This window comes from Portunus trituberculatus, chromosome 27 (genome assembly GCF_017591435.1).
Source record: "Portunus trituberculatus isolate SZX2019 chromosome 27, ASM1759143v1, whole genome shotgun sequence".
NCBI classification, from domain to species: Eukaryota; Metazoa; Arthropoda; class Malacostraca; order Decapoda; family Portunidae; genus Portunus; species Portunus trituberculatus.
The window spans coordinates 7213301-7225800 of NC_059281.1; the positions used below are offsets into that span (position 1 = coordinate 7213301).

The 12500-nt window shown below is 43.0% G+C and overlaps 3 protein-coding genes across 3 annotated transcripts in view; all 3 read right to left on the minus strand.

The window, feature by feature from the left end:
• Nucleotides 1-338: 338 nt before the first annotated feature.
• Nucleotides 339-4153, minus strand: LOC123509415 (glycine-rich cell wall structural protein 2-like). Its single transcript, XM_045263704.1, has 5 exons — nt 4031-4153; nt 2293-2908; nt 1849-1899; nt 1638-1706; nt 339-1026 (listed from the first exon to the last, which is right to left on the minus strand). Coding segments are annotated over exons 1-5 (741 nt in total). The 5' UTR covers nt 4034-4153; the 3' UTR covers nt 339-1024.
• A 4044-nt stretch (nt 4154-8197) lies between these two features.
• Nucleotides 8198-9626, minus strand: LOC123509416 (keratin, type II cytoskeletal 1-like). The gene is made up of 4 exons (XM_045263706.1): nt 9466-9626; nt 9048-9240; nt 8438-8470; nt 8198-8319 (listed from the first exon to the last, which is right to left on the minus strand). Exons 1-4 carry the CDS (start codon nt 9574-9576, stop codon nt 8312-8314), a joined length of 345 nt encoding a protein of 114 aa, XP_045119641.1. The 5' UTR covers nt 9577-9626; the 3' UTR covers nt 8198-8311.
• Nucleotides 9627-12232: 2606 nt separating this feature from the next.
• LOC123509422 (ctenidin-3-like) overlaps nt 12233-12500 on the minus strand; it is a 923-nt gene continuing 655 nt past the window's right edge. The window contains exons 3-4 of the mRNA XM_045263714.1: nt 12480-12500; nt 12233-12351 (exon numbers count right to left, since the gene is read on the minus strand). The exon at nt 12480-12500 is cut by the window's right edge and continues 6 nt beyond it. Coding sequence (XP_045119649.1) covers nt 12344-12351; nt 12480-12500 — 29 coding nt within the window. The 3' untranslated portion in view covers nt 12233-12343. The remainder of the gene's footprint in view (nt 12352-12479) is intronic.

Sequence of the window (12500 nt, forward strand, 5' to 3'; positions counted from 1 at the left end):
GTGGTGTGGTGTGGTGTGGTGTGGTGTGTGTGTGTGTGTGTGTGTGTGTGTGTGTGTGTGTGTGTGTGTGTGTGTGTGTGTGTGTGTGTGTGTGTGTGTGTGTGTGTATTCTTAGTGTTCTTAATTGCGTTGTTGTTGGTGGTGGTAGTGGTGGTGGTGGTGTTATTGTCGCATCAAAAAATTCAAGACCTTTTATGAAACTAGATTAACACACACACACACACACACACACACACACACACACACACACACACACACACACACACACACTTAGAACTTATTCCCTTCTCTTTCCCCTTCCCCATCACACATACAGGCACAAAAAACTATACACAAACGATGCTCATTAATTTTATTGCTTAGATATTTCATTAGCGTCACATTACCTCCCCTCTCTCTCTCTTGCTCGCACCTGTCCAGCTTCACCTGTTTACCTCTACTGGACAGGTGAAGTAAGAGAGAAAAGCTTGCAACATGACAGGTACAGAAGCAGAAAATACAATCAATACAAATACCATTTACGAACTATCTTATAACAGTAAAAAAGTACAAATATATTAATAAAAGTCAGATGAAAATGATAATAGTAACAGTAAAAGGTGATGAAAGTATGTAAGGTTAGATAGAGGTTGGTACAAGGAGAGGAAAATAATAAAGTACAAGTGTTAGGAACTATTTTTTCTTTTTTTTTCATATGTTGTTGAAATAAGAAGAATTTAACCAATGAATATTACATGAAAAGAGAAACGGTACTGGTGTGTGTGTGTGTGTGTGTGTGTGTGTGTGTGTGTGTGTGTGTGTGTGTCTGTTTGTGTTGGAAATATTGCTGCTTGAGTCCTCTTTCTTCCTCTTCTTCCTCTGCCTTCACTTCTTTTCTTCATTTTCTTCATCATTTTCTTCCTTCTCTTGATGCTTCACACTTAAGAGGACGTGGAGGACCGAGGAATAGGACTAGGAGTTAACTGAGACCAGGTGTTCCCAAGGACTCCCTCTCCCCCTCCTTGTGTCCTTCTCCTTACGTGTATCCTGAAGGAGGCGTAAAAGATGTTATTATCTGAGCACTTTTGTTGCAGTAAAAATGAATTGAGATTATGTTGAGATTGTGTTGTGATGTTTCCTCATGGTTTTGAAATCATTAAAGTTCAAAAGGTGATTATTTGAATGTGTGAAGCTGTCTTAGTCTATTTTTCTCTCTCTTTTATGTGTGAAATAGTTTAGTCGGTCACTGGAATGATGAAGAAAGATAAAGGGTGTGTTAGTTCATTCAAGGAAATAGAAAAAAAGATAGTAAAGAAGCTCGATATTTTTTTTTGTGTGTTTTTTTTTTTCTTGAATGTCTCTTGCTTAAACATACAAGTCATACTGCTGGAAGTTATGGAGGAAGTGTATGTGTGTGTGTGTGTGTGTGTGTGTGTGTGTGTGTGTGTGTGTGTGAGTGTGTGTGTGTGTGTTGCATTGTTTCATTTTTTCGTTTTACTTCTGCACTTTACGACTTTGTTTTACTCTAGTTTCTGATTTAGTGTGACATTTCTTAAAACTACTACTACTACTACTACTACTACTACTACTACTACTACTACTACTACTACTAATAATAATAATAATAATAATAATAATAATAATAATAATACACTCACAATATCCCTTGCTGTAGCTGCTACCATGACCATAACGTCCACCACCACCATGGCCGCTACTGGTATACCCTGGAAAGGAAGGGAGAAACACATATACTTCCATACACACATACATAAATACATATAAAGACAGAGCGTTAGACGGACAGAGAAATAGATAAGCGAACGCCTGTTTATATGACCACACACACACACACACACACATACATACCCTTCTTGACAACGACTGTGTGGCCGGTGCCGTGTCCTCCTCCGCCGTGTCCTAGAGAGGGGTAAAGAGGAAGAAGAGGAAGTGAAGGAGTGGAGGGAAGAGAATGAGAGAAAACGTAATTATTGGAGGGACTTCGATATTTTTCAGGTTTTATTTGGTTTAGTGTCATAATAGATAAACAAACGATTTGTATCTCTTCTTCTTATCATTTTATCATCGTCATTGTTATTATTACTGTTATTGTCATCATCACTATTGACGTATGTCTTTGAAATTCCTCTTTTTTTTATCTCTTCTGCATTTTATTTCGTAATTTCATCAAGATTATCACATTTTTCACCTCAAACTTTCTCATTAATCAAATATAAGAGAAAACAAACACTGACTCTATTTTTTTCCATCTTACCTTTACCTTAATTACAAACACAACACCTGAACACTCACCGTAACCGTAGGACACTGAGCTGCCTCCTCCATGTCCAATGCCGCCGCCACTGCCGTATCTACCACCATAAGTCGTGTATCCACCATATCCACCACCAAGGCCACCACCAATACCACCACCAATACCACCACCAATACCACCACCAATACCACTTCCAATACCAGTGCCATAGGTGATAGTGTAACCATTGCCAATACCACTTCCATATCCAATACCATTCCCATAGCCATCATACCCACCATATCCACCATAGCCACCACCAATACCACCACCAATACCACCAAGACCACCACCATACCCAACAATGGTGTACAGGTTATATCCATTACCCAGTCCACTATTGCCATACCCATAGCCACCATCACCATAGCCGTACCCATAACCACCGAGTCCTCCACCTATGCCGCCTCCACCCAGCAGGCCAACACCATAACCAATAGAGCCTCCATTTCCATATCCAATGCCATTTCCTACACCGTATCCTCCCCCGTGTCCTATTCCACCTCCATGTCCCAAACCAGAGTGGGAGTAGGAGGAGATGGAGCTGGACCCTTTCCCTGTGGCTAAGGACACTGCCACCAGGGACATCAAGGGTATCAGGACACGTAGGACATTCTGGAAAGGGTAGAAAGGACATGGTGACTTGAAGGATACTTATATGATTCTAGGATTGTAATATAGGGGTAGAAGGATGCTTATTAGAACACGAGGGATATTCTGGAAAAGGATGGAAGGATATAGTGACACGAAAAATGAATATAATATCGTAGGATGCTACAACACTTAAAGGAAATTAGGATATTCGGACATTTGGATTGCTATAATACGTAGGATATTTTAAAAGGATTGTTAGGATGGGACTAGGATTAAAATTGTAGAATATTAGTTTCAATTGGACACCGGTGCTTTCAAGACTTTAGTAGGATATTAAAGAAATGAAGGAGAGCTAGGAAGTAATGTAAGGATGAGGTAGAGAATCCTACTACTGTTCCTACTACTACTGCTCCTACTACTACTGCTACTGCTACTACTGCTATTACTACTACTACTACTACTACTACTACTACTACTACTACTACTACTACTACTACTACTACTACTACTACTACTACTATTACTTCTCATAGCACATCCTTTATATTCCTTCTTGACATCCTTTCCTCTCTTTTCCCGTATGTTTCGTAACCCTTCCACCTAACACCCTTATTTATCCCCCTACAAACTGACTTATCCCTTCACTTTGAGACATTTTTTCTTATTCTACAGCCATCTCGAAACACGGTACAGTCTGATAATATTTGCAAACCCTAACCTTTTCTTCCTTTTTTTTCTGCCGATGCTTACAAAATTCCATACATTGTTTTTAATCCTGTGAAGTTCTGCATATGGTAATGAAAGGGTTAATCTTACGTCCCATACACACATTTCTCCCACTCTACCACCACAGAGAACAAAGATACAACAAAACCTGTGATAACATTTGCAAAACCTAATCTTTCACACCCTTTTTTTCTGTCGATGCTTACAAAGATTCCATACATTGTTTTTAATCCTGTGAAATTCTACATACACACATTTCTCCCACTCTACCACCACAGAGCACAAACAAGAACAAAATCTATGCTATTGTTATAAGGTGATGAACGCAGGGAAGCTAAGACGAAGGCTCCTCCCCACCGACTTAATTTTTCTTTATCTTATCCGTATCTTATCTCCTTTAGTCTTCACTGTACTCACCATGGTTCAGGTGGAGGATGTGGAGATGTGGAGGAGATGAGGGACGATGTGGATTTGGTGGAGATGGATCAGAAGCAAACCATTTATATATTCCACTGAAACTCCTCAACCAGTGCACTTCCTCCTCCTCCTCCTCCTCCTTCTCCTCCTTGGGCTGGGCGTGTCCTGAGAGGATAGTAGGTAATGACTCTCTCTCTCTCTCTCTCTCTCTCTCTCTCTCTCTCTCTCTCTCTCTCTCTCTCTCTCTCTCTCGGGGGGGAAGTGAGTATTCAAAAATCTCAAAATCATGTTCGTGTGACCGACGATTTCGAAGCCGACAACCGAAACGACCTTGAGAGAGAGAGAGAGAGAGAGAGAGAGAGAGAGAGAGAGAGAGAGAGAGAGAGAGAGAGAGAGAGAGGGTGGTAGAGTGATAAAGATACTTAGAAACCAAATCCAAAATTAATAAGAAGCACAGCAAAAATAAAAGAAAATAAATGAGCAAAACAAAAAAGAATCTACGGAAATCAGGAAAAAAAAGCGAATTAAAAACAACTAACATGAAGAGAGAGAGAGAGAGAGAGAGAGAGAGAGAGAGAGAGAGAGAGAGAGAGAGAGAGAAAGAGAGAGAATCAAGGAAGAGGAAATGAAAGACAGTAAAAGTACGTACTTAATATGAGTGAATGACAGTGAGTGAGTGAGTGAGAGTGAGTGAGTGAGTGCGTGGTGATGTGATGGCTGGGGAGGGAGTGAGAGGAAGGAAGGCATTTGGGAGACACCGTGACGAACCTTTCCGAAATAGAACCGTAAAGAGAAGATTAAGTACTTCTGTTTTGCTCCCCTGGTCCTGAAGGAAAGAGGAGGAGGAGGAGGAGGAGGAGGAGGAGGAGGAGGAGGTGTAGAAGGAGTGGAGGAGGAGAGGGAGGAAGATCAAGAGAAGGAGAGAGGGATTATAGTGTTTACTTTGAAGGTTGTGTAAAGAAAATGGGGGAAAAAATTGAATACTGAACTAAGGACAGATTTTTGTAAGAGTTTTGAATTTATATGTAAAGAAAGAAAACCACAAAAATTCTTGATAACTGTTTGGAAATGTTAAGAGGGAAAAGAGCGACAAAATATTGAAGTGAAAGAAAATGGGAAAAGAAATATACAGTGATAGATAGACAGTCAAATAGATAGATAGACAGACATATAAATAAATAGACTGCTTGATTCTTTAGACCAGTGCTATTCATTGTGCGGCTTGCGATGACTCAATTTGCGGCTCTCGAAAAATAAATAAATAAATGAATAAAAAAAAAAAAGCAGACTTCCACTCATCACAGCATTAAGTAAGTTTGGTCTTTAGTTTGCTCTTAATAACAAGATATATAGGCTAATATTACTCTGTCTATTTTTTCTTATTTTCTATGTTGCACCAGCACCCCACTACTACTTAATTGAGTTGAGTTATGGTAGCATGTAGTAGCTGTGGCTCTCTCAATGAATGTGTTTAACCCGAGTGGCTCCCTTGCAAAGATTAGTGAATAACACTGCTTTAGACCCAACACCATAGATTTGTGTGCCATTTTTTTTATGAATTCTTCCTTCCTCGTATATTCCTTCTACTCTTTTACTTTCTTCTCTCCTTCATTCATCTCATCTCTTGTTTATCCTTTGTGTTTCATCTCATTTTTGTGTTTCTATGGTTACAGTAAAGAAAGAAAATCTGGAAATCTGGGTGATGGGTGTGGCAAGCATTCCTTCTTTGTGGGAATCCTGGGAGACGAGAAAGAGAGAGAGAGAGAGAGTGTGTGTGTGTGTGTGTGTGTGTGTGTGTGTGTGTGTGTGTGTGTGTGTGTGTGTGTGTGTGTACTGGGAGTAGGAAGGGACCGTGCGGGATAGAAGTGGAGGGGCGAAATGGGGTGGGGGTGTTGGTCCGTGACATGGTGACGAAGGTTGTTTGTCCCTACTGAGCGTGACGAAGGGAGCACACACACACACACACACACACACACACACACACACACACACACACACACACACACACACACACACACACACACACACACACACACACACACACACACATACACACACAGGAGGGAAAGTTTCAAACGGGTAGAGGTAAAGGAGATAAAGGGAAGGACAAGAAGGGAGAGAAAGAATCATGGAAAGAAAGGAAGAAGGAAGGAAGAAAGGAAGAAAGGAGGAAGCTAAAGAAAGATGAAAATATAGTAAGGAAGTAGAGTTTTTAAGCTATAATGAATACTCTCTCTCTCTCTCTCTCTCTCTCTCTCTCTCTCTCTCTCTCTCTCTCTCTCTCTCTCTCTCTCTCTCTCTCTCTCACACACACACACACACACACACACACATCCTTCTTACAGTGCAAATATTTTTATGTAATTTTTTTCTTGCATTCTCACATTTTTTTTTTTTTTTTTTTTTAAGATTTTCACTTGACTGGTGGAATTTCGGTCTTTCCAGTGAGGGGATGAAGGGGCGAGGGAAGGGACAAGGGGGTAAGTTGGGGCAGACGGGGGTAGGGATGTGGTTTGGTGAGGTCAGTCATCCCTTTTCTTCTCTCTCTCTCTCTCTCTCTCTCTCTCTCTCTCTCTCTCTCTCTCTCTCTCTCTCTCTCTCTCTCTCTTGTTCTTTTTTCACCTACCTCTCTCCTCTACATAATTTCCTTCCCTCTCCTCTCTTTCTCCTCCTCCCCATCCTTCTCCTCGTCCTTCTCATTTCCTTTACTTTTATTCTCAACCTCATTCACTTTCTCATTTCCTTTATATTTTGCTTCTGTCATCTCTCATTTCCTCCTCCTCCTCCTCCTCCTCCTCCTTTTCCTCTCCTTTATTTTCTCCTCTTCTTTTTTATTTCTATATCTCTATTTGTTGTTTTTTTCCTTATTTTTTCTTCATTTCTTCTCTTCCTCATTTCATTTTCCGTTTCTTCTTCTCCTTCCTTCTCTCTTTTCCTTCCCTTTATTCATAGAGAGAGAGAGAGAGAGAGAGAGAGAGAGAGAGAGAGAGAGAGAGAGAGAGAGAGAGAGAGAGAGAGAGAGAGAGAGAGAGAGAGAGAGAGAGAGAGAGAGAGAGCATTCATGTTACTGTATTACTAAATGATAATAAGTAAGTACAATATAAACTAACACTTCTATTTCTTGGTGTCTTTCACAGGTAAGGCTAATGAAGTGGACGAACAGGTGAAGCAGGAAGGCAGGTATGTGATGGAATACCTTTATTTATTTATTTATTCTTGTGTTGGTTCTTATTGTGTTCCTTACTATACTATGCACCAGCGTTTTGAAGATCATTAGTTGAATCGTAATGAATATTTTAATCGTTGCTTTTCATTTTTCATATTATTTTTTTTTTCTGTGATTTGATCGAGTTGATTTGCTCATGTTTGATTTATTTGGGCGTGTTTCGTGTTGTTATTGCATTGTTTTGTTTTATTTTGTTTTGTTTTTTCTTTGTTGGCATCTTTTTTTCTTTGCTATATTTGTGCTTGTTATTTATTTTTTTGGTTATTAACTTATATTATCTTTTCATTTATTTATCTGTCTATTCATTTATTAGGTATGTTTTTTTAATTATCTGTTTTTCTTTTAATTTGAACTTTCTATTGAATATTTTTAATTTCGTTTTTTTTTTTCTCTTTTGTCTTTTTTGTATCAACTTTTGGTGGTAGAGACGTTTAATTTTCTCCCTATTCTGTTTTGTAATATTGACATGTATTTTCACATCAGGCTATGTATCAATCATTTATCAAAGTAAGACTTCTTTCGATAGAGTTCTAAAGGCAAATGAAATGAATTTTTTGTCAGTTTTCCCATCCTCGTAGTGTTGAACTAAGATACGCAGTGATGAGAGTGTTGGCTGAAGTGTTGGCTGGAAGTTGTTGTGTGAACTGTGATGGATGAAAAGTATTGGATGGAAAGTGTTGGAGGACACGTGTTCTCTGGAGAGTATCGGACAAAAAGTGTCGAATGATAAGTGTCATCTGGAAAGGTGGTTGTTGAACATTTGTAGGGCCACACTGAGTAGAACAGCAGAGCATTAACGCTACCTTCACTCCTGAACGCACCTCGCCGCCTGCCATGCCTTCTGCTGCTTGCATCCTGTGATGTGACCAACTCTGTCCGCCCCGCTCACCCCTGCCATATCTCCCTCTCTTGTGTTGATGGGACAAAGTAACACAACAGGACACATTCGGACAGTTTTATTGGTCCCTTCACATTCAGCTTCACCGTTACCGTCCGTAGTGCTACTACCGTCAGTAGTACGTCGCCAGCATCGTGACCGTGCCCGAAGGGTCGCCTCAACGGCCTGCGAATAGATGGCGGCATCAATTAATACTTATGCCGCCTCTCTCAAGGTACCGTCCATTCTCAAGAACCTCTAAACACCAACTATGTCCTTTGCCCCGCCCCGTCCCGCTACTCACCGTAATAACCCCCGCCGCCACTCCCGAAGCCTCCTGAGAATGAAGGAGAAATATATTAGAACAATGGTCGTGTATATTGTCATAGTGTTATCAACGCCCTCTCACTCTCACACACCTTCATAAACCCACACCCACCCACCCACCCACCCAAAACACACACACACACACACACACACACACACAAACACACACACAATCGAGAGGACCGGGCTCGAGTCCCGGCGCGGCGAGGCAAATGGGCAAGCCTCTTAATGTGTGGCCCCTGTTCACCTAGCAGTAAATAGGTACGGGATGTAACTCGAGGGGTTGTGGCCTCGCTTTCCCGGTGTGTGGAGTGTGTTGTGGTCTCAATCCTACCCGAAGATCGGTCTATGAGCTCTGAGTTCGCTCCGTAATGGGAAAGACTGGCTGGGTGACCAGCAGGCGACCGAGGTGGTGGTGAATTACACACACGCACACACACACACACACACACACACACACACACACACACACACACACACACACACACACACACACACACACACACACACACACACACACACACACACACACACACACACATACACACACACCCTTATACCCCACACATACTCTGATGAGCACTTACCAAAATTGCCTCCACCAAAACCGCTTCCACCAAACTTCCCCCTGCCGAAGCCACGGCCCCCGAAGCTACTGCCTCCGAAACTGCCGCCTCCGAAGCGTCCTCTTCCGCCGCCGCCACCGCCGTAGTAGCCACCACCGCCGCCCAACACGGCGGCAACCATCAGCACCAACACGCAGAGAATGGCCAGGATACGCTGCGGGGAAGGAGTGCTGAGAGGAGCAGCATTGGAGAGCGTGTTGGTGTGACGCGCATGAGGGAGGGAGGGATGGAAAGAGGGATCACAGAGCCACCATCATGGGCGGCAGGGATCAGGACCACAAGTCACTATGAACTGTATGCTGGAAGTCCAGTAAGAAGATGAAAATGTTCAGATTTTAAAGCAGGAGAAAGACGAGACCTGTGAGAGGAGAACACTCACCATGCTTGTTGTTGTTGTTGTTGTTGTTGTTGTTGTTGTTGTGGGTGTTGTCGTAGCAGCAAATGAGATAGTGTGATACCCTGCCTGGGATGTTGCTGCCTTTATACCCATCCTGCATGCTGCTCGGTCCTTGACTACTCACCCCCGGCTGTAGCCAACCCCCTGTCCCATCCCCTGCACTCTCTTCCGTGCTTCCCCGCCACTCCCGTACTGGTCCCGCATGACCCTGGAACACCTTCCAGTACCGGCCCCGCCCCTCCCCCTTAGATTCCCCCCGCCTGCGGTGCGGAGTGGCGAGTGTTGAGCATATTGGCGTGAGGCGGTGACGCAATGGGCTTCCCGCGGCTTATCTGCTGCCTTCGTGGAAGCTGCAACACACTGCACGGGGCGGGGCGGGATGGGGCGAGGTGGGCAGGAGTGCTTGCTAGGCCGCATTGAGTTCGTTCAATCTACACCAATGGCTCGTAAAAATAGGATAAAAAGCTTTCATTTACGTAATATTACATTTTTTTCTTGGATGGACATAAAAGAAAAAACGCGAAGAATTCTGGAAATCAAGAAGTCTTTGCAGTATGCGCCATATGTAAGTTAATGTTAAATGATGTTAACTTAGTATGTGAAGTTGTAAAGTAATCTATGTGAAACCGAATACGTATCAATAAACATTAAAAACTACCAAAAAAAAATTGTAAGTGTTTGTCAGGCTAAGAGTGTTCTGACAGGCATGCTTCAAGACAGTCACTCACCTCCTCTGATCACGATGCGTCCTGCACCTGCCACGCACTGCCGCAGCTTCACCCTCACCCTGCATCTGTTTCACACTTTCCCTTTTCTTGTATCAGCCGAAGCAGACGTAAGCGGGTGTGTATTGGTGCTGTGCTGTGTGCTATGGTTAGTGTTTACCCAATGTTACATCTTTCCTATGCTGAATATGCTTTCTGATTTTGTCATGTAAACTAATATTGACATTAATCTAATGGAGGATAACATTATTTTCCCACACTATATTGAGTAACAAGCTAAAAAATAAAAGTTTCGGTACCCTCGTATATTATAATCACTACAAACATGCACCTACGTGTCTGTCTCTGTATCTGTGTATGTTGCTGTTCTGTGAGAGTACCTGTAGGGCTCAATGGTTTTATAGTATAGCATCGTCATTACTTTCCTCATCATCACTACCAGCGCCATCATTGCTATCATTATCATTACAGAAAAAAAAGAAAATGAGCTTAGTGGAGGTCAGAGATGTGTGTTTTTTGTGGTGGTGTTTGAATGTTGCTACTGGTGGGGAGAGAGAAGGAGGAGTAGTGGGGGAAAAGTTGTTTGTACAAGGCTGTATACTGAGGGAAAAAAATGTACAGGTAAAGACAGGGAATACCGCTTGGAAATTGATTGCGCGCGCACACACACACACACACACACACACACACACACACACACACACACACACACACACACACACACACACACGGTAGCTCAGTGGTTAGAGAGCCAGAGGACTGGGGTTCCATTCCCCGGCCGGGTGGAGATATTTGGGTGTGTCTCTTTTCACGTGTAGCCCCTGTTCACCTAGCAGTGAGTAAGTACGGGATGTAAATCGAGGAGTTGTGACCTTGTTGTCCCGGTGTGTGGTGTGTGCCTGGTCTCAGGCCTATCCGAAGATCGGAAATAATGAGCTTTGAGCTCGTTCCGTAGGGTAACGTCTGGCTGTCTCGTCAGAGATTGCATCAGATCAAACAGTGAAACACACACACACTCAGCCTTGGCTACAACCTATAACATCGTCTTGTAAAAAAAAAAAAAAAAACGGATATGTTCAATTATATTTTTCAGTCGCTGCCGCTTGCTGTCTTCCCTGTGTCAGTCCTGCACTCTCTTCTCTACGCTCTACCTATCCCTCTCTTCCCTCTTTCTCATTTACTCTCACGTGTTCCCTGTTACTTCCTTCTTTTGTTCTTTATTTTTAGAGTACACGAGGAAAGAGAAGCGAAGGAATGAGACTGAAAAACTAAATAAAACAAAATATATGACAATGTTTTGAAATGTTTCATTACAAACATGTCTAGCTGTAACTCAAGCTAAAGACTAACACAAATTTAGAGACATGCTGTACGGAAAGGGATTACTGATACAACTTACAGTGAAGTAATGGAAAGAGTATTTTTTTTTTTTTTATTACGGTAAGGCCTATAGCGCCTGTAGGCACACTTGAAGAGTGTATGGGAAGCGCTGTTCAGCTTCCGTCCATTAGTGGCGCAGGCAATTTTATTTATAGTGGTACCCATATTAGGGCCCATATCACCGCCCAAGCTCATCGTGAGTGTAACCACCTAGAACCTGGGTATCATGGTGATATATAGGTATCTTTAAACCACTCGACAAATGGCAAAGTGTTTTAAGGCTGTGCGAGGTGAGATTCGAACCTACGCGTGGACGTCTGCCCGATCCCACGCTCACCACCTTATCCCTTATCCACTATGCCACCGCCTCCCATTTTACTTATCACCGAGTGAAAAGTAAAATGGTGTGCTAATAAACGAGCATTGCTAGAGATGGAGGTGGTGGTGGTGGTAGTGGCGGTGCTTCTCAACACAATGACGCACGGCCTCCAATGAGGACCATTCCAGCCCTGCCCTTCCATGGCTGACACTGAGATCACCCTCCAGTCCCCTCTCTTCCCAGGCCTGCACAACGCTGCTTCTTCCTCCCCAGACCTGCACAACGCTGCTTCCCACCGGAGGGACTGACAAGTAACACACCAGGACACATTCTAACAGTTTTATTAGAGCCTTCACATTCACCTTCACCGCCTTCGTCAGGAGCGTCGCCGTCAACAGCGTGTTGCCAGCATCGTGATCGTGGCCGGAGTCTATTCTTAGCCTCCTGTGAATAAGAGTCAGTCAGTCCTGCTGCTGCTGCTGCTGCTGCTGCTCCTGTTGCTGCTGCTCAAGTCATTATGTTCATTACCAGTCACTCCGCCCCGTCCCGCCCCACCCCACCCCGCTACTTACCGTAGCCATAGCCGCCGACGC

Coding starts and splice junctions, on each gene's coding strand:
- LOC123509415 (XM_045263704.1), bottom strand. Junction 1,900..2,292: donor CTCAGTGTCCTACGGTTACG/GTGAGTGTTCAG, acceptor ACCCCTCTCTAG/GACACGGCGGAGGAGGACAC. Junction 1,707..1,848: donor CACAGTCGTTGTCAAGAAGG/GTATGTATGTGT, acceptor CTTCCTTTCCAG/GGTATACCAGTAGCGGCCAT.
- LOC123509416 (XM_045263706.1), bottom strand. CDS start 9,576: ATGGGTATAAAGGCAGCAACATCCCAGGCAGGGTATCACACTATCTCA. Junction 9,241..9,465: donor CAACAACAACAACAAGCATG/GTGAGTGTTCTC, acceptor CCTTCCCCGCAG/CGTATCCTGGCCATTCTCTG. Junction 8,471..9,047: donor TTTTGGTGGAGGCAATTTTG/GTAAGTGCTCAT, acceptor CTTCATTCTCAG/GAGGCTTCGGGAGTGGCGGC.